The sequence below is a fragment of the Salarias fasciatus genome, chromosome 16 (assembly GCF_902148845.1).
Source record: "Salarias fasciatus chromosome 16, fSalaFa1.1, whole genome shotgun sequence".
Classification (NCBI taxonomy): Eukaryota; Metazoa; Chordata; class Actinopteri; order Blenniiformes; family Blenniidae; genus Salarias; species Salarias fasciatus.
In genome coordinates, this window is record NC_043760.1 from 8927035 (window position 1) to 8947314 (window position 20280).

Consider the following 20280-nt stretch of genomic DNA (forward strand, 5'->3'; position numbering starts at 1 on the left):
ACACTGAAATTAAATGACTAGTTAGGTAAATAACCTTTTCAACTTGTTATTTATTTATGGTTGTTGTGATTCAGAGTCGTTAAACTGAGTGTGATTGATGTGTTTGATTTCACATCTTGATTTTGTTAAGGTTTTTGTGTTGCTTCTTCACCAAAATCGCCTTCACATGTCTACCTTTGTTGGTTCTGTTCTTCGCGGTCGCTGTGTCTCCCCACTGAACAAAAAGTGGTCCAAAATACACCTGTAAGGCATTATCTTTACATTTTACCACTCCACATTAATCAGAATCAGATTTTTTGCCTAGTCCAATTGCCCATACAAGGACATTGCTGTGGTGGAGAGACACCAAGGCGGCCATTCATTTCAGGTACATCATTTCAGATCATGGTTCCTCAGGGAGTCATGATTAGAAGTGAGAGACCAAAAAAAAATTAATCCAATCAACATTTCAACTGGATAAACAGTCAGTGGTGATGATTAATATAATTTGTTATATTACAGTGCTGTTCCATGGTGGGTTATTAGTCCTTACCAAAGATTTTACAGTTTTTGTCAGTTTATTCTGGAGCCCAATTTGTGCATCTTTTCCAGTTCCTCCAATCTTCGGTCCAAAGTCCCTGGAACTCTTCCGGCACGTGGAAAGATGGTGGGGACTGCAGTGCCCAACAAAACCTTCTCTAGTTGTACGCTCAACCTCGGTCCTTGCTTCAAGTCAGAGACTCAAAACAGCACATAGTGAGTATCCACTTGTCTCCTGTCCTCTGGACTTGTTTCATCCATCTGTCTCAAATGTCAGGGTTTTTCAGAAACCTGAAACCAGTTCCAGCACACAGATCACATCCAGTCCATATATGTGGTCCACTGACAACAGGGCCCATTTTCACAAAAAACACTATCGATAGATTGTCCCACAAATGGAGCAGAAGCACTACCTCCGCCAAGGAGGTTATGTAATCACGTCAGTTTGTTGGTTTGTTTGTTGGTTTGTTAGCAACATTACGGAAAAAGTTATGGATGGATTGCAATGAAACTTTGTGGAAAGGTGGGTCTTGGGTTCACTTAGAATCCATTAAATTTTGGTGATGATCCGGATCACTGTCTGGATCCAGAAATTTTTTTTAAAGAATTCTTTATCATTGAGAGATAGGGCAGTCTTTGACATAGTTCGGCATAACTCAACAATAAATGACAAGGGGGCTTAGCAAAAAATTACAGTGTAAGTTCTTCAATGACTCTAATACATCTCAGCTGCTGATCCAGATCACGGAAGTATTCCGGATACCAGGATCCAGAAAAGACAAAAATAGGGGGATTCCGGAGTGTCAGTCACTGTGAGGCAACACACTGAGATATGAACATGCAACAAACAGCTTTCTCACATACATTGTTTGTGTTAGGAAGAAATAAATTTATTTTTTTTATTATATATGGTGTTCTTTTTGTTGATGGTGACTGATTTGAGCTGTGGCGGAGGTCTGCGCTCTGTGAGTGCCAAATTCTAGTTAGCAATATAATATTGTATTAAATTATCTGGAACATATCAAAGACTATTACCCGAGGTCTGTTTTGGTGTCATCAGCACTTCACATAAAAGTGAAATTTTATCTTTAAAATTTCCAGTACATAAATTCTTTGTTAGTCAGAACATAAAACATTTTTGGAGGGGAACAGGTCTGACAATGAGATGTGGTCTGATATTTTAGGCCAAAGGAAAAAGGCATCTGCTCTACTTCTGTTTGTCTTTTGAATGTCAATGAACAGCATCTGAAAAAGTTTCTATTCCACAAAGTAAAAGTCTCCCTAACATCCAGATAAACATAATATATACATAAAATAATGCAGTTACGTCACACATCAATGTTTTTATGTAATTATAGATACATGTTCTCCAGAAACCCATGAAATTAGGTGTGGGGTTCCCCAAGGTTTATTTTTAGGTCCCATTCTTTTTAACTGTCAACATGCCTTCTCTTGGCGACGTCAGGAGACACTATAGAGTTTCCATAGTTACTCTGATGATACATCTCCTGATGACTCAGGGCCAATAGAAAATCCTTCAAACTGTATTTCAGACATTAAGCCATGGATGGAAATGAATTTCCTCCAGCTCAACCAGGAAAAAACTGAGTTTAGACTAAATAGATTACATCATCACCTTGGCCTCACTAGGAACCATGGTACACACATCAGTCGACCACTATGAGTCCATTTGTGAGCCTCTCCACCTGTAGCGGAGCCAGAGTGGGGTCAAGGGGGCGGTCGTCCCAGGGCCCACAAGGTCATAGGGCCCCGTTTCATGTGATGTGTTCACATTTACTCGTAAATAAATTATTATAATAAAATGTGCAGTGTGTGCGAGAAGGTATAGCATATGATTGTGGGCTCCAATTTGCCAATTCTTACATTATGGCTATCCATGAATGCATCAGAGCTGTAAGCCAGCGCTGATTGGCTGTGCGGCATGAGCGAATTTTTTCTTTGCACTTTGATCTGAACTCTTTGGAGGGAAGTTAAACAGTATGCTAAACACTATGCTAGCCGCTAGCGGTACTACCCAAAACCTAACATCGGAGCTACTGGTGAGTCAGTGAAACCTTCAAAAATATTATCTTTATCAGAATGCTGTGGTCTTAAACACCTGCCTATTTGAATGTGCCTTGTGTTGCTCTCAACTATAAGAGATCGCCGAGTCTATTTTTTTTCTAATGTACGTGAATTCCAAAAGATATAGATAGCTGTGTCTATATCTGTCTGAATAGATTGTGTAATTTTAGACCAGCTGTGTTCATTTTATATTTAGGCTGTATCAAAGATGGTACAAATTTAGCCCGTTATCTGAGATTTCAGCACCATGGACAGCGAACGCTCCGAGATTATTGACACCTGTGACGGCCAGCGCCCACATACTGCGGAATGGCTGCGCTGCGCCGCGCAGGTCGCAACCCTCACGCAGCACTGGCTGCTTTCTGAGGCATATACTGTAGGTTTGCTTGGCTCAATTAAAATGAGCATTAGTGTGTTGTTTGACGGTAGGATGAGGTATTGTTTGAATGGTAAAATTACTGTCTTAAGGGCCCTTCAAGAATGCTCCGCCCCCTCTGTACTGAGACCCACACTCCGCCTCTGCTCTCCGCTACTAAGAAAGCAGCCAGGACTCACATGCATTTCCCCTTATTATTGCTCCCCATTCTCAGAACAGAACAGCTTAATTAGTGTTCTGTTCGGCTGATTGTCGCTTTGAAGATTCTTCAACCACACTCCTGTGATGCCAGCATGTTATAGAGAAACACTGAAATTAAATTACTGTTACCGTAGTTAACTTTTCAAATCTGCTGTCTGTTTATTCCGCCTTTGTCTTGATGATTCAATTTATTTGTATCAAAAACTTCACATTGTGATTATGTGATGGTTGCTGGGTCAAAAGAAAACCTATTTTCAAAGGGTTCTTGGCAAAGCATACAACAAGGTTCTGTTGAAGGGTGTTTTAAAATACTTTTTGTATTTGGAGCCATCAGCGTGCTTTTACCTTAAACAAGGTCAGATTGAAGCACAGGATCTTTTACCACCTCAATTAAAAACTATCAAAACAGTATTTAAAAGTGGGAGGACAAACACTCCTAATTGGCAACAGGAAGTTAGAATGTACTAGTAAAAGAAAAACTTCTTCTTTATGGATTTTGAAATTGATTAGGTGTGAATTATTCAAAGATCTAAGATGAATCCTCACATTTTCTAAAACAAGTATTAAAATACTAAATCTTCATGCTGTTGATTTTGGGCGACACAGTGCTGTTGGGGTGAGCAGGTTCACTGTTGGCTGACCCTTTATTTGTAACTCTTGCACGTTCTCTCTCTTTCTAAGTAGGTTTTCTGTGACTTTGTCGGCATTCTACAACAGTCAAGACACTCCTGTTTAGTTATTCAATGACCATAAACTGCCTGGAGGTGCTGCAGTGTCTGGAGAAAACCCACACTGGCATAATACGATAAAACTCAAAAAACAAACTTTTATTAAAGCTCGTGTCCGGAGTTTTGAAAGAAAGAGGTTTTTTTTTTAATCCAACGTCTCAGGTTCCGCCCTCCCTCTGCTTTCATGAGCGACCAAGCCACGCCCCTTTAATTGTGCACGCGAGTTATCTGTCGGGTGAAAATGAGAGCCTCCGAGTCCTACAGCATCCTACATGTTTAGCTGTTTACGGTGGATGTTCAGCAGACAGTGGATATATCCGAGGTAAGCGGGCCGGCTGCTGCGAAGCTAACTCTGCCTGGGCGAGTGCGCGTGCTCTCTGGCTGCGTGCACACTTTGATTGACGGCACGAGAATGCGGAAGCTCGAAGTCTATTGGCTGACGCTGACCGGCGCTTTTTCGGATAACATGGGGGTCTATGAGACGAAGGCGGGGCTCATAAATAAATGTTTATATTGCTTTATGCTAATATTATAGTGCAGTATTGAACAAGACTGACACATTTAAGCTCTGTTGAAAAATGATACATACGTTGGAAACGAACGGAAACTCCGGACACGAGCTTTAATGCTGTGGGACTACCATGATGTTTAAGATTTATTTTGTTATTCAAATAAAAGCAAACACAGATTAGAATTAAATATTTAAGGCCATCCATGAATTTATCTGTCCCCCAGGCCCAGTTCACTTAAAGGTGCATTGAGGAGTTTGCATGTTTTATACGAAACAGCGCCCCCTGCAGGCCTGCAGCTTAGTGAAACACTCGTGCCTGTGGCTCGCGTGCACGGAAGAGGGGAACTCCTTCCTCGTTCTTTTAGTTGCGCTCGAGTAAAATTTAAGTTTCTTTTACCTGGTGGAGTCTGTGCTGGAGCTGTAGCAGTGCTAGAAGCCAGTCTGTTCTTACTTTCTGGAAGATCCTGCTTAGTTGTTGCTCACTAAGCATCTGGCGGAGTAATGGCGGACAAAACGAAACCTAAGGAAATCAGGCCAGTCGGAGCGTGCATTACCTCACATCATCTCAAATTCTCCCCAAAAAAATTCTGGTGCCGGACCGGCACTGCAACTTTCAAGTGACAATTTAGCGCTGTTAGCGGTACTTACAATGAATATGTCAGGGCACATTGTACACAACATTAAAATTGTGTAACATATTTATGGTGGAAAATAAGTATTTTTAAGGTTGTAAAACTCCTTAATGCACCTTTAAGTACAAGTTTAACACCAAGTTTCAGATTTGGCAGAACAGAAAGTAAAAATCTGGTTTTGCTCGTCTTTGTTGGATAAAACTCCTCAATCCACATTTGCTTCATGAACATTCGTCAAATATGAAGAGTGACTGCTCATCAGAGGTTCTCAAGTTCAAACATTGTTCAATCAATCAATCAATCAATGACACTATGTCTGTGAGAGACGGCGTCTGATGATGTTTTCCTACTTTTCTTTAGTGCATCCAGTGGATGATAGTTTACTCTCAGTGGTTTTTATGCATTATGCATATTGATCTGTTTTCATTTGAAAGAACAGAAAGGTTATTCAGAAAAAGCGATCAAACTGAACACATGAAAAGCTGTTTCCATCACTGCCAATCAAAGGAGGCGCCTTCGAAAATGCTTCATTTTAATGATATTTGAATATCAGTGATCCAACAGGCCGAACAATCAAATTCTCAACAACATGAAACTCAGAGCAGAGACTCTAAAATGAAAGAAGGAATGGCGCTGCTCCACACTCAGTTGACCTCTTTGACCCCTGAGGGGTCACGGACCACAGCTTTGGAACCACTCATGTAGAAAGAGACGGATGAACGGTTTTTGGTGCCTCTATGGAACATCAGACAAAGTTATTATACTAACAAGGAGTAAATGTTGTGCTCTGTAACAATAGAAATGTTTTCCTTCATAAATATATTTCTTTCTCCACTGTAACGACTGTGCAACACTTTGAAACGAGCAAAAGCAGGAAAGGAAACAGCAAAGATGAGCGAGCTTTTGTCCGTGAGCTGCAGAGCGAAGCTGCTACCAGTCCAGCTTCATGTCTGCTTTGCTCCACACATATTTCCCTCCTCTCCTCAGAAACATCTTCTCATAAAAGCCGCTGAGGCAGATGGCCGCCTTCACTCCCACGTCCGGGATGGACCTGGACGGCTGCTTCCCTCCTCCTCCACAGTCCAGGAAACGCATCTGGAGCAGAGAGACACTCCGTCAGCCCCGCGGTTCTGCAGCAGTCATGGAGCTTTCACTGACTCTTCCATGGAAATATGTCAGGGAGTCACTGGTTAATAGAACAAGACAATAATAATTTAAAAACACTTGAAAATAATACTAGCTTGACTGTCCGGTACGGTGGCCCTGAAGGACAAAGCACAACGTGAAACGGCAATGTACCCAGTAAACAGAAATACATACAAACAAGGACAAACATACATGAACATAAAAATACGAGAGTGGCAGTGAGAGAGGAGTGGGTCTCTTTTTAAATCGTGTAAAATCTGCTTTTTTGCATTAAAGAAACTATAATTCAGTCTTTTTCATTATGGGTACATAAATTCATCAAATATTGAGAGTTTCCACAGACAGGTAACTGAAGTTCAGTCCTTCTCTGATGTCCTTTGTGATTTATGAGAAAAGATCTGTTCACCAGCTCAGTGAGCTCTCTCCTCATTTATTACATTTCAAGCTCTCTTAAACATGCGAACACAAAGCAGCACATTTCATGAAGTCAACAGAATTAGAGGAAGTGATCCAGCATCGGTGCCACACACTCCTGGGTTTTCAATCACAGTTTTAGTGAAGAAACAGAAGTGAACCTTTCTCAAAAAATCATCAACTCAGGAGAGCATGTAGAAAGGTCAAAAGTCATGCTTAAACCTTGTGGAAAATTATATTCACTAACTGAGGCAATTTATGCTTAAAGATTATTTTTAACACATGCAAGCCAATTTCCCATGTCTTAAAGTGATTTAATGCCCTGTAAAAAAGACATTTGAAAAACAGATGCTGCTGTTACCGTGATCGGAGGCTGCTCAGAGACTGCTCCTCTACATTGTTTTGAACTCAAGTTTAATAGGTCACATGTCACAGTTTTAAATACCGGTACTCTTGTTTCAACGTGTTGCTGATTGCAGTCCATGGAAAATCTTTGTGAATCAGCTCTTAAAGGTCCCATCTATCTATCTATCTATCTATCTATAGAGGGTTTTCACTGACGTCACGACTTGGGCGGTACCCTCGCTGCGCCGCCATATTGGAGATACTCAGTGTAAACAATCACACTGACAGTAGTCGCGATTGTGTGTTATGGAACAATTTGAGTGCGTTCAGCCATGTCGAAAGCTCGTCAAAACGGTCTGTAGAAGCAAAGGAATATCGGGAAGGCCTTGGGTTAAAAGAGAAAGCCCGATATTTCGAGAAGCTACGGTTTATTGGTGGTAAAGATCCGTAGGAGTTGGCTCCCACCTCCTGGACCCTCACTGGGGACCAGCACTTTCGTAGGGGTTGGGGTTCCAAATAATTGATTAAAACGCAAATATTGCCAAGCTGATGGCTACAAATAGTGTGATAGCTGAAATATGTTTTTTTTTTTTTTTTTTTGTTTTTACATAAAATACTTTAAAAATCTAGCACACACTTTTTTCAGGAGTAATACATCTCTTAAGGCTAGGGACATAAAAAATTCAAGTTTCTGTAGAAGCTAAACGTTTAGGAATGATCAAAGTAACATGAAGTCATTAATAAGCTTAAACTGTTGCACTCTGTTTCACTTACCTGACAAGAAATGTGCCGAACAAATTCGGATGTTGTCTAGATTTTTCCCTCGTAGATCTTTGCTAACCACAAGCGCCTCCGTTCCTCTGATAGTTTTTGGCATTCCTCACCCTGGTTTTTTTTATAACTTTTGGAAGTCTATTCATTCATTCATTCATTCATTCATTCATTTTCTATCGCTTATCCCTTTCGGGGTCGCGGGTGGCTGGAGCCGATCCCAGCTGCTGTGGGAGAAGGCGGGGTATGCCCTGGACAGGTCGCCAGTCTGTCGCAGGGCGACGTCTATATAATTCCAAATGTTTTTCTCTGTCTGACCTATTGGCACAACCAACGACACGGCAATAATTTACCTTTTTTCTTGATAACGCTCTGGATCTTCCTTAGAACTCGTGCTTTGTTGTGATACGGAGTACCTCCAAGATGGCGACTTCCGGGTCGATGACGCGCCTGATGACGCGTTGAGAAAACCCTCTATTGTTGCGATGACAATAAATAGCATTCCATTCCATTCCATTCTAAGTGTCACTCATTTACTTGCATACCTTTGATTTTTCAGAAGATTACATAGATACTATGGTTCTTCATGTTGCCTGCTGATGTATTGAAGGTGCGTAGCTCTGAGAGAGCAGCAGAGATGACAGCTGGCAGCAGGTTTGCAGCAGGCTCTTCGTCTCTGACGTTTGCAGTGTTGCCGTATCTCCTGTAGATGGTGCCAGCGTATTGTGAGCTGAATCCTCCTCCTCACACTGGATCAAAACTCAGTTGTAGGTATGAGACACTGGCAGGCATTTACTGGAGAATTAAAAATAATAATAATAATAATAATTTTGTCTGTATACTTTCCATTTATGACCGTTTACGACACCAACATCTGACCCCGGACTTAATGATCTGACCCGACAGGTTCATTGCTTTTTATTCTGAGAGGATATTGAAAGTTGGAGAAAGTGTTTAATTGATATGCTCACAATTCGCTCTGTCTGTCATCAGTTGTACCGGTAAGCTGTTGCAGTTGATATTAAAGGTGCATTAAGGAGTTTTTCAACTTTAAAAATACTTATTTTCCACCATAAATATGTTACACATTTTTAATGATGTGTAGAATGTGCCCTGACATATTCATTGCAAGTACCTCTAACAGCGCTAAATTGTCACTTTAAAGTTGCAGTGCCGGTGTCGTGCCAAAAAGTGATTCCCTGCCATAAAGTGATTTCCGGTCCGCGGACAGCTGAAAAGCGCAGCTTCTGTGGCTCTGCGGCAGTCTCAATCGGGCTCAAACAAGTTTGTTTCTGATCATCCAATGATTTTTATTTGTGTTTGCGTTTGATAGCCTCCTGTACGTCCAGTTGCCTTATGTCGCTGTTAAATACCGGTAAGCTAGTTGGCGATTTTAACCTGGCTTGTAGTTATGCTAATAAAGATGTGACACGTTTTCTTTTCTTTTTATTTGCACCAAAATTGCTAGATTGCTCAACAAAGTAATTTCATCCCAAGCAGTGCGTTGTACGGTTTGAAAATTGAGAAAAGGGACATTACAATGTCAGAATCAGCTTATTTTGCTTGCTAAAAGCTGATTCATGCCTCCGGTATTGTATATGGATCAATATTTTGCCTCGAAATAATTTAATATAATACAGCCTAGTTCTTAATTCTCGTGACCCTTTTTAACATTTTTAAGAATTGCATCCCATTCCTCTTGTGTTATTATGAGACCCAGGTCTTTTTCCCATGATGTCTTGAGGGAAATCCCATTCGGGTCAGATGTACTTAATAACATTTTGTAATAAGCTGAGGCTTCATGGCCCCGACCAAACGCTTTTTTAACTTCCTGTAGTGTGGCACAATTCAAAGGGGCAGCAGAAAGAGAGCCAAACACCTTCCCCAGTAAGTGTCGTAGCTGTAAATATCGCCAAAAATCTTGTCTAGACAGGTTAAATTCCTCAACTAGGGACTAAAAGGATTTTAGTGTTCCATCTTTGTATGAGTCACTCAATATTTGTATACCTTTTGAAAACCATGACTTCCAAAAAAATGGTGATTTACCTATTCAAAGTTTAGGGTTATGCCAAACTCCTGCCAGGCCATTAAGATGCGGGTTAAATTTGAGAATTTTGCATATACTCCCCCAAACCTCTTTGATATGAGATAAAACAGGGTGCGATTTATTTTGAGGTTCAAGGTTAATAGATAAAAATAGTTGAGAGGATTAAACTGTAAACTAGCAGCAGTTTCAAGGGGAAGCCAAGGGGGAGCTCCAGGCTGGATTACTGCAATGCCCTCCTCATCGGGATCCCTGCCAAGAGTCTGCAAAAGCTGCAGCACATTCAGAACTGCGCTGCCCGGATCCTGACGAGGAGGCGCAAATTCGATCATATCACGGCCATACTCAAAACCCTCCACTGGCTGCCAATTCAATACAGAATCCAATACAAAGTCTGCCTCCTCACTCACCAGTGCCTACATGGAACTGCCCCTGCCTGTCTCCGCGAACTACTGACCCTCCACACGAAGTCTCCGCTCCTCCTCCTCCTCCACTTATTCCCTCCATCAACCCAGGACTAAACTCTCCACCATGGGAGACAGGGCCTTCCAGGCAGTGGCCCCTCGGCTATGGAATGCTCTCCCTGACACCCTGAGGGCTCCACTAAGTGTGGAAACCTTCGAAAAAGGTCTCAAGACATTTCTATTTAAATGGGCCTACTAGATCCACCTTGCTTCCATTATAGTGACCTTGAAGTTTTGAAGTGTTATTTTTGTTCTGTTTTGTCTTGTATTTTTTTTTTTTTTGCCTTGACAATTGTTTTCAATATTGCTCTGTAGCGCTTTGAGATTTCATTCGAAATGTAAAGCACAAGACAAATAAAATGTATTATTATTATTATTATTATTATTATTATTGTTATTATTATTAGCTCTCTCAGGTGGCAAAAACCAGTGTGCCAAGTGTCTGAGAGAGAATGCATAATAGTAATATAGCAAATTTGGCAAACCCAAACCCCCTCTGTCCTCAGCTCTTTGTAACTTGTGTAGTCCTCGTCTGGGCCATTTGTTATTCCATATGAGAAGATTGCAGAGCTTATTGAATTGTTTGAAATATGTCATAGGGACATGTACTGGTAAGGCTTGTAACAAATAATTGAATTTTGGTGTACAGACCATTTTAATTACGTTCACTCTTCCCCAAATGGAGAGAAACAACTGATTCCAACGCTCAACGTCAGCCTTCATCTGATCCAATAGTGGTTCAATATTTATCTTTATCAAGTCGGCTAATTTAGGGGGAAAAGTAATCCCAAGATATTTAATCCCTTTTTGTGGCCATGACAACATACCATTAGGAAACATACTTTTGGGGCAGCAAGCAGAAAGTGGTAGGGCCTCTGATTTTGACCAATTTACCTTATAACCAGAGATTTTTGAAAAGGTGTCAATTATAGAAAGCAATGCTGGAAGAGAATTTACTGGGTCTGATACAAAAAGCAGGATGTCATCTGCATAGAGCATAAGCTTGTGACAGCTATGACCTACAGTGATTCCAGGAAAGTTTCTGTCTTTTCTAATAGCTATTGCTAGGGGTTCCAGGGCTAGCGCAAAAAGCAAAGGGGACAAAGGATCGCCCTGCCTAGTGCCCCTACCCAGTTCAAATGATGGCCCCATCATGCCATTAGTAAGAACACAAGCCTTTGGATGAGTGTATATGAGTCGTATCCAAGTAATAAACTTGTTACTAAAGCCATAGCATTCCAAGGTTGCAAATAAATACTCCCATTCCACTCGGTCAAATGCCTTTTCTGTGTGTAAGCCCATGTGTGGCTGTAGTGATTTAATTTCACCACCAGGTTTCCTCAGCAGATCATTATTGGCTTCGGTTCCGCTCATGTGAGGTGAAGCACAGAGCAGGGAAATGCAATGGTGTTCGTTCTTTTTCTTTTTCTTTTGTGTCGAATATCATAACCCTAACCCTAACCCTAAAACCAAATAATTAGTGCAATGAAAATTAATATAAGTTTCGCCGAATGCTGAGTTCTTTGTTCGGGAAGCCTCAAATTTTGCATTTTTTGTTTAAATTCTGTTTCATTGTTTTGTAGGAACCGTTTCATTTCTGTTACTCCACATTTATCTTTCCATATCTCTCCTCCACCCTTCAGCCTCCTCAAATGATCTGAAATCAGACCCGCTGGTGAAATCACAGCTTTTCCTTTGGTGGAGTCTCTTTGCTTTTGAACTGCTCGCTTTGTTCTGATTCCTCTTGTCTCAGAACCCCCTGACTGTTCTCCTCCTCCTCCTCCTCATCCCCCGTGTCTACATAAATACCGACTCCTTCCTGTTTTCGGTTCCTCTTAATTCTTCCTGAACAACTGTGTCCTCTGCTGCTCCGCAGAGTCCAGACGAGCTGCTTCACCCACCAAACCTTTCATGTGGATGAAGCAGCTCCCAATAACATCACCTCCACCTCCACCCTCCCTTTCCACGACCCTCTGCACTACTTTCCAACTCTTCTGACTCACTGGAAGCCCCATCTGGACATATCCTACTCACATGACCCTCCTGTCAACAAACGCACTTTAAAACTTCATTGTCAGTGGTGGTAAACAGGATGCAAGACAATAGGGGTCTGATGTAGAACTTCTTTGAAACGTCTTTTAAAAGAAATAAATCAACTTCAAATTTTAACTCAATGTGAGACTAACAGTTTCATCACCTCAATTTAACACTGAGCCATCACCAAAAATAAAAAACAGGGAAAATGTTTTTTAATGCCTGTATTAATGTAAGTATTCTATAAGTATCCTTCCCATTTATAATTATTCAAGCCTCATATTACATGATTTCTTAAGATGATGTATAATAAACTGGTTAAAGTTATTATTGATCTTCTTACGGCCTCAAAGGACTGGTTTCTGTTCTGGTCCTGTTAGATCTCAGCGCTGCATTCGATATTATTGATCGTAACGTCAACCACAGATTATCTGGGATTGAAGAAACAGCATTTAACTGCTTTCGATTATATTTCACAGACTGGCTCCGCTTTGTTCATGCCAATGATGACTCTTCAGCTCAGACTAAATGTAGACACATTATAAACGCTTCCTGTAACGAACATCATCAGGAAACACTCCACTAACTTCCATTGTTAAACAGATGATACATAAATATCTATGAAACCAAATGACACTGGTCGACGTGTTAAACCAGAAGCTTGTCTATAAGACATACATTCCTGGATGAGTCGGGATTTTCTATTCTTAAATTCAGATGAAACAACATTTGGAGAGAAATTATTTACACAAATAGTGACCCTGGATAGAGTCACTTTAACCTCTAGTAACAGTGTGAGTAACGTGGGAGTGACCTTTGACCAGGACTTATCCTTCAATTCTCACATTAAACCTGTCTGTAGGACTGCTTCCTTTCACCTAGATCTGTAAAATCTACAACATGTCGACTCAAAGTGACACTAAGCGTAATCCATGCATTTGTTACTTCAGAGTAGAATATTACAATTCACTATTATCAGGGTGTCTGAATAACTGGTAAAGACATCCTCAACTGATCTTTGCCATCCTTGTGTCTGACGGCGGCTGCTAGTGGTTTAATACTGTAAAGAAGGATGGAGCGAACTGTGAGTCTGTGCCTCTGTTAGGTTTCAAGCTTGGAGAAATCTGACCACTGGTTTTAATGATTTTTTACAACAACAGATTCTCCTTTTCATCATCACATTCGTGAAGTTCAGTCTTCTCTATACAGTAATTCACTTCTAATAATACTGAATGGTTGTGACCAAAAGGAAACAACTGCAGTCGCTCCAAAGGAAACTCCGGTCCGGTCATAAAGGTAATGGTTTTTAAAATGCCTTGGTATTTATATCATGGTTTAGAGATATAAGCTATATGCTACCTGAACTTGAACAGAATAATGAATAATTAGGGCCAATCATGTGACCCCCCTCCCCCCCACCGTCAAGTGCTCTAAAAATGAATTTTAATTGAATAGTCCAAGAAAATGTGCGAAAAATGAAACAAAAAGAAACAAACATCTCAACAATACAAAATCATTCCATTTATATTTTAATATACCTGCTGTCCGATACAATTAGAATTGTGGACGTCATTTTGAGGAGCACATAAGTAGCAATGAGAAATAAAAAACACAGCTGATCACTCAGCAGGAAGGCAGGATTAAGACAGTGGCTTTGTACAGTAACACAGAAGCTGCAGTGCGTTTGAGTTACTATCAACATATTTACAAGATCAGCCAACTTTTGACAAACTCTAAAAGCACCCATGAATGTCGAAGTCGGTAGAAAGTTGTTCCGCTTCATCTCGACACTCATCCTTGTCCCTGGAGACGCTCAGTGCTGCTGCAGCAGGTCAGCGCTGAGCTTCCCGTGGTACCTGAGGCATTGTTCTTCACCCAAAAGTCATTTTGGTTTTTCTTGCCTCACAGTGGCAGGTGGAGAAAAAGAAAAAAAATACTTCCAACAAATCCAGTGTGCATCTGGAAATGTTCTCATTTTCTTCATATCCACATGTCAACGACGCCACCTGCGATCAATGCCTCGCCCTTGATGTCTCCCATCTTCACCTGCTCAAAGGGAACCCTGCAGCAGTCCGAAGCTCCTGAAACTGACTGCGCGCTGTCGGGCTGGTAGAGGCTGGAACAGCCTTCTGCCGAGTATATTCCGGTGTCTCCACTGCTGCTACTGGCCTGACAGCTGAGTTCGCCACTGAAAACAGAAAGAGAAAGGATGCTCATTTCTGCAGTGTCATACAGACTTCTGTCTATTTCAAGTTACTAATGAGGGGGAAAAAAAGGCATATAAATGAGATGAAGCATTAATGACCTGTTGTCTGACGGCAGGTCAGCTCTGTGTTCAAGCAAGTCTTCATCTGAAGGGATTTCCTCTTCCAACAGTCCCGGCTGTGGGCAAACAATCACTTTTTCACAGAGGTCTGACTCTGAATCCGGGGTGAAAAGTGGAGGAATGTCAGAGCCGGTGGAGTCGTGGCGACACTGGAGGCAAGACAAGAGGGATTACGGTGAAGAATCCAGATGGATTTTGTTGGTCTATATCTTACGCATTAACTGAGTTCATATGTCAAAAGAAAAACTAATGGAAAGCACGTGAACTGTGCATACCGCATACCTGCTGGAAGTGTGCGGGCAGCCTGCTGACAGGGTAAAATGTGGCTTTGACGGTCTTGAAGACCCAAAAGACGCCAAAGAGTGCGAACAAAATCAACAGGAAGCAGATGACCAGAGAGCCAAGGAAGTACAGAAAGATCTGCCACCAGGGAACAGCACCTGTCCGAGTGCAGAGACAAAGAAAAACCTTCATGAAGTCTGAACTGAGCTTACATAACTGACCTTTGACTCTGCCTCGCCCAGGTACACCCAGGGAGCATTCAACTATCAGCTGCCCAGACTCTGGCAAATTACAGACAGCGTCAAACTCCACGGAGAACCATGTCAGCTCCTCCCACTTTCCTTGTTTTCTGGGTTATTCAAGTAATCCAAGTAACTCACTGTTAAGACCCTCTTGTTGTTTTTCAATGTTTTTTAACTGTGACCTTGTAAACGGGCTCCTAAATAAAGTGTATTATCGTCGCCGTCTTCTGAGGTAATCATCTCGCACACATCAAGTGGCCACGCCAGCTGCATGTATCCAGGCTGTTAGCTACTGATAAAATAATCTTAAGGGTCAGAAAGCAGAATGGACCTCTGGCTCATTCTTCATCAGTCTGGCGGGTTTCTGTAAATGAATTTCAAAACACTTTTTAGCAATTATAAAATCTTCTGAGCGCAATAAGCCCAGTTTTCAAGCCGACCTTCCTTTACCGTGAGTGAAAATGTGTTCTTTAGTACCTTCGGTCTGCATGCAGCGCGGCGTGGTGAAGCTGCTGCTCTTGTGGTAGAAGTCACAGCGTGACTGAAGGCTCACGCAGTACCAGGTCCGCGCCTTCAGGTCGGGTAGAGTCACCACGTTGGTCTCACTGCTTATTACTGAGGCCTGAACGGACAAAGAAATCAATTTCATTTGAGGCATAATTCCAGAAAACCAAAACACGACCAAGAGATGATTCTTGTGATTTTCGACCAAATCGTGGAGCCACAACACACGTTCATTCTTCAAGATAAGGCGAACATACTTATAAAGTTTTATACTGTATGTACGTTGCTTTTATGAAGTTTCAATTACAATTTAGAAGTGATGAGCATTACAAAATATTTTCCAGGAGTTTTATAACAGATTTTAGCAGCTTCACAATCCTTATCCAGAATTTTTAAAATAATTTTGATATCTTATAAAGGAACAGAAACACTTTTTTCATCCCAGAGGGAAATTCCTTTCACACTGCTCCACAAAGAATAAACAGAAAGAAAGCTGAATATAAAATAAGACAGGCTAAATATTAAAAATATGGAACAATAAAAATTAATATATACAAGGCCTAACAGTGACTAATTAAACCACAGAACGGATTAAATTAACCTAAACACAGCAAACACTATATTTACAAGGAGGAGCTGTAAAGTCTTAGTTTAGACATCATATCTTTTCTAGAAGTAGTTTTCCTTTTTCCCCCTCCATTTTTAAGCATTTCTAAATTTTAAAAAAACATCCCGGGGATAAATGAAGCAGCCCCGTCAACTGATGACGATCAACTTGAAGCCAGGTGATTTTGAACTTACTGATATTTGTAATGTAATTCAAATTGCTGCGAGTGTTATGAAAGGGTTCGCTTTTTTACCGATGCGTCCTCCGAGTGTTCCCAGTAGCGGATATTGTAGTACAGCCCGGGAAGATGTTCCTTCATGGAGCGGTTGTCGGTGGTCATCGGGTCGGAGATGGAAACCTGCAGGTTGGATCCAACAGGAACGAGGCCCACCGACGCCGGAGGTCCCACCGCGGCTGGACAGAAGAGGACAGGTCTTAGTCTGATTGTGGAGACAGTAAAACCGTCACACTCTAATATCAGGTTTATTTCTGTTTAAGAGTTTTTCCCCCTTTTCTTTGTCTTCTCAACTTACACAAGTGTTTTTTTTCTGTAAAAGTTTGTATTTTCACGTTTTCAACATGTTTCCATGTGAAATAGAGATGTTTATGGATATTAGGTTCAACTCTACAAGTTTCTCCAGGTCTTACCATCTTTATCGGGGCAGAATTCCTTCTGCACCCACCCAGAGTGACCCCTGTTCACATTGGCTCGCACTCGAAGCACGAAGATGCCCAGATAGTGCAAATTCAAGACTGTGAGGTCACAAAACCGCTGTGAGCTTTCGTTGCACGCCGTGATCCAGCTTGCATTCTTCTTCTTATACTTTAGCTTAAACTTTCTGGAGAGACAAAGGCACAGACAAGATGCGAGGCATCTATGGTTACAGGAAGGAGGAGCCAAGACACATCTCACACAAAGTCGAGTCACAAAAGCATCACTCTATATGTGCCGAGTCTGTTCACAGGCTTCTGGATGACATGCCTGAATGAAGATACTTACGGAAGGTATTGAGTTGTGAAGGTGACAGAGTGAGCGTTTGTAACATTGGAGTCATACTCCCAGCTAAGCGTGTAATTGGTGTTTAATGTGATCACTGTCACATTGTGGGGTGGGGCCGGCTGTGCTGCAGCTGGAAGAAAGCACAAAGGAAACATGTTAAATGATCACAACCTATCCTTTCGTCTCTACTTGATTTTCCTTTTACAGTGATGGACCTGCCGCCCCTCCTCCCCCTCCAAGCACCGCTGTTGTGTGAACAGTTGGCAAAACAGCCAAAATGCTATAAAAGTTTGCCGTCGTGACTCGAAAGCATCAAATAACCAGGGCCTTGTAGTCCTGAGTACAGCGTGTCACCTCTCTCACAGCTCCTGTTTTAGGTGCTTTCTGGATCTGAGGAGGAGCAGGATGGAGGTGTGGTTCAATTCACCAAACAGGGGAACGGAAAATGTTTTGTAGTTGCCAAAACAACCATTTCCTCCAGGAACTGGGTGTTTGGGGAGCACTGGACAAAAGCGGGAACAGCCAACAAAGCACTTTCACTTAAACCACTTCCGGATGTGGTCAGGGATGCGTGTGACGAGTCACAAATGCTCCCTGGACAGCAGCACAGCAGGAAAATACGTCACACATGAGTGTTATCAGTTTGTGCCGTTTTCATGTGCCTGTGTCTGATAGACTTTGAATGTAAAAGCAACGCCCGTGACGCTTACGGCAGTCTAGACAGAGATAACCTTTCTGTGGGGACAGGGCGAAGTTAGAACTGTGCACAAAAAAATACAGCAGTAACTGATATACTCTGGAGTCATCGAACATGTTGGCGTATCAAAATAACTTGACAGTTTCTTAGATGGCCTAGCAGCAAGACGCAGCCTCGCTGCTGGTACGTGTCCACAGGATCCACCCATTTCTCACTTCCTTTTCATTGCCTTTTAACATCACCGTGGGGCATTCTGAGTTCTGTTGCACCGGCCTGGATATGCCCTCAGCGGCTCATTTGCACGAAATAGAATCCTGCCTTCGACTTTTGTAAAACATCTACTCTTGCAGTAGCAGAACCAAAACAAGGACAGACTCAGCAACTGCGCAGCTTATTTCTCTCCTCAAATGTTTTCAGAAATGCTGAAAGTACTGATACAGTTAAAAATAAAAATTACAAAAAAAAGAAAGTACTGATACAGACATCAACAGTGGGTTGGAGACTGAAGCATGTGAGTGTGACTGAAGCATACAATTCGCACATAAACACAGGACAGGGTGCATAAGCGGCCTGCATGGGACACACCCACCAAGTGTACAAATTCCAGATAGGGTGTGCTTGCATATAAGAACAAAAAAATAAATAAATAAAGTAAAGGCGGCGTTTCATTTATTTAGTTTTTACTGGGCCTGATTGCATCGTTTCGTGGACTTGTTTTGGGGCCGCGGGCCGCATGTTTAACACTTTGCTTGTTTTAAAGCAATGAATATCAGCATTTACGTATTTAACACGTTGGAAAAACCCCATCAGAGTATGGTTGTTGGGTTATCAACCCTAATTTACAGTCGCCTAGACATGTTCGATCAGAAACACCCTCAACGTTGGAACACCTGCAGACGACGAGCGCTGAACTGCAGCTGCACCTGTCCGTCCTCTCCAACACCGTCTACTCGCTTCGGTTCGACGACAAAACAAGATGTCGTCCAAAGCGAGAGCTTTCGGTTTCTGGGAGCTGTTTTCCACCCGGTGAGCTCATGAACACGGAGGGGATTCGTGTTTTAGAGAAGGAGCAGCGTCTGGAGCCTGGTGCTGAGAGAGGAAGAAGAAGGAGGAGGAAGAAGAAGAGACGGGGTTTCATACCAGCGGAGCCGTGAAGGCAGCAGGCGAAGAGGCAGACGAACAGAACCGCAGGACGGACCGACATGCTGCCAGGTTCGAGGTCCTCACTCATGTTTGGCCATGTTCTTCATCCAAAACCTTCACGTTTGGAACATTTCTTCTCTCCTTCACGTGTTCTCTCCAGGTCCTGGAGGAACGTCTGAACCCGGAGACCCCGGCGGGGCGACGCGTCCGCTACGGCTGCCTACATAAACACTAACATGTCCAGCAGAAACACTAAAAGGCGTAGAATCGTCGACGTTCCACTGAAAACACGCAAAAAAGAGTCTCCGGTGGACGCAGGTCCGTAAACTGTCTGTGACTGAAACGAGTGCGCGCTGGTCTTCCGGTAGTCACGTGACTTCCGGAAGCCAGTCGTCTGGGGTCATGTGAAATCAGAATCAGAAAAAATAAAACTTTATTTATGCCCGAGGGACAATTAGATAAGCAGGGAATGACAAATTAAAAGTGGAAATGGAAATTTTAAAAAATGTGGTTGGCCGAAAGTAACTGATTATAAACTGTAGTCCTGCTGCCAGTAACAGTATGACTGTCTGTTGTGTAGACAGCAAAGATAGAACTGTCCATAAAAAGCAGCAAGTGTATGAACAGCAAAACATGAAGAATGGTAATATTGCATTGCGAAAGTAAAAGTAAAGTGTCAAACAATGATATTGGGAAATTGCACACTATAAAATCACAAGTGACACAGCGTTACATAAAGCTTATTGTTACTGTAAACCCCTCACAGTGGTCACTCTCCAGGTCATACTGGAAGGATAAGATGAACCTTCAACCAGATGGTAGATACATGGGAAACTGTGTGTGTTGAGTCACTGATATGATGGGACAGTCTGCATTCCTGCTCCTACACAGTGTTCAGACAGCGAGCAGGAAGTCCAATAATCTTAAAACACGAACTCACAGTGTGGCGTAGGCAGTTCCGGTCCTGTAGGGTGACGGACTGATACCAGCAGCACATAGAGTCCAGAATTCTTTATTATTTAAAAGAATATTAGCTTCTAATTGTGATGTAAACCATGACAGCTACTCAGTGCAGAGTAAATAGGACGGTATTTATTTTATCAACTTTTACTTTTAATGAGAAATGAAACAATACTGAAAATTGACGTGCAGTTTTATTTCAATTGGGATCTTCTGCCTCACTAACTTGTTCTTTAAAGCAAATGTGAC

At 42.0% G+C, this 20280-nt stretch overlaps 1 protein-coding gene across 1 annotated transcript; it reads right to left on the reverse strand.

The window, feature by feature from the left end:
- Positions 1 to 13769: 13769 nt before the first annotated feature.
- On the reverse strand, positions 13770 to 19437 carry LOC115403115 (interferon alpha/beta receptor 1b-like). The gene is made up of 8 exons (XM_030111916.1): positions 19069 to 19437; positions 17232 to 17361; positions 16880 to 17070; positions 16485 to 16645; positions 15598 to 15742; positions 14879 to 15036; positions 14576 to 14745; positions 13770 to 14458 (listed from the first exon to the last, which is right to left on the reverse strand). The coding sequence occupies exons 1-8, from the start codon at positions 19157 to 19159 to the stop codon at positions 14251 to 14253; spliced, it is 1254 nt and encodes a 417-aa protein (XP_029967776.1). The 5' UTR covers positions 19160 to 19437; the 3' UTR covers positions 13770 to 14250.
- Positions 19438 to 20280: the final 843 nt, after the last annotated feature.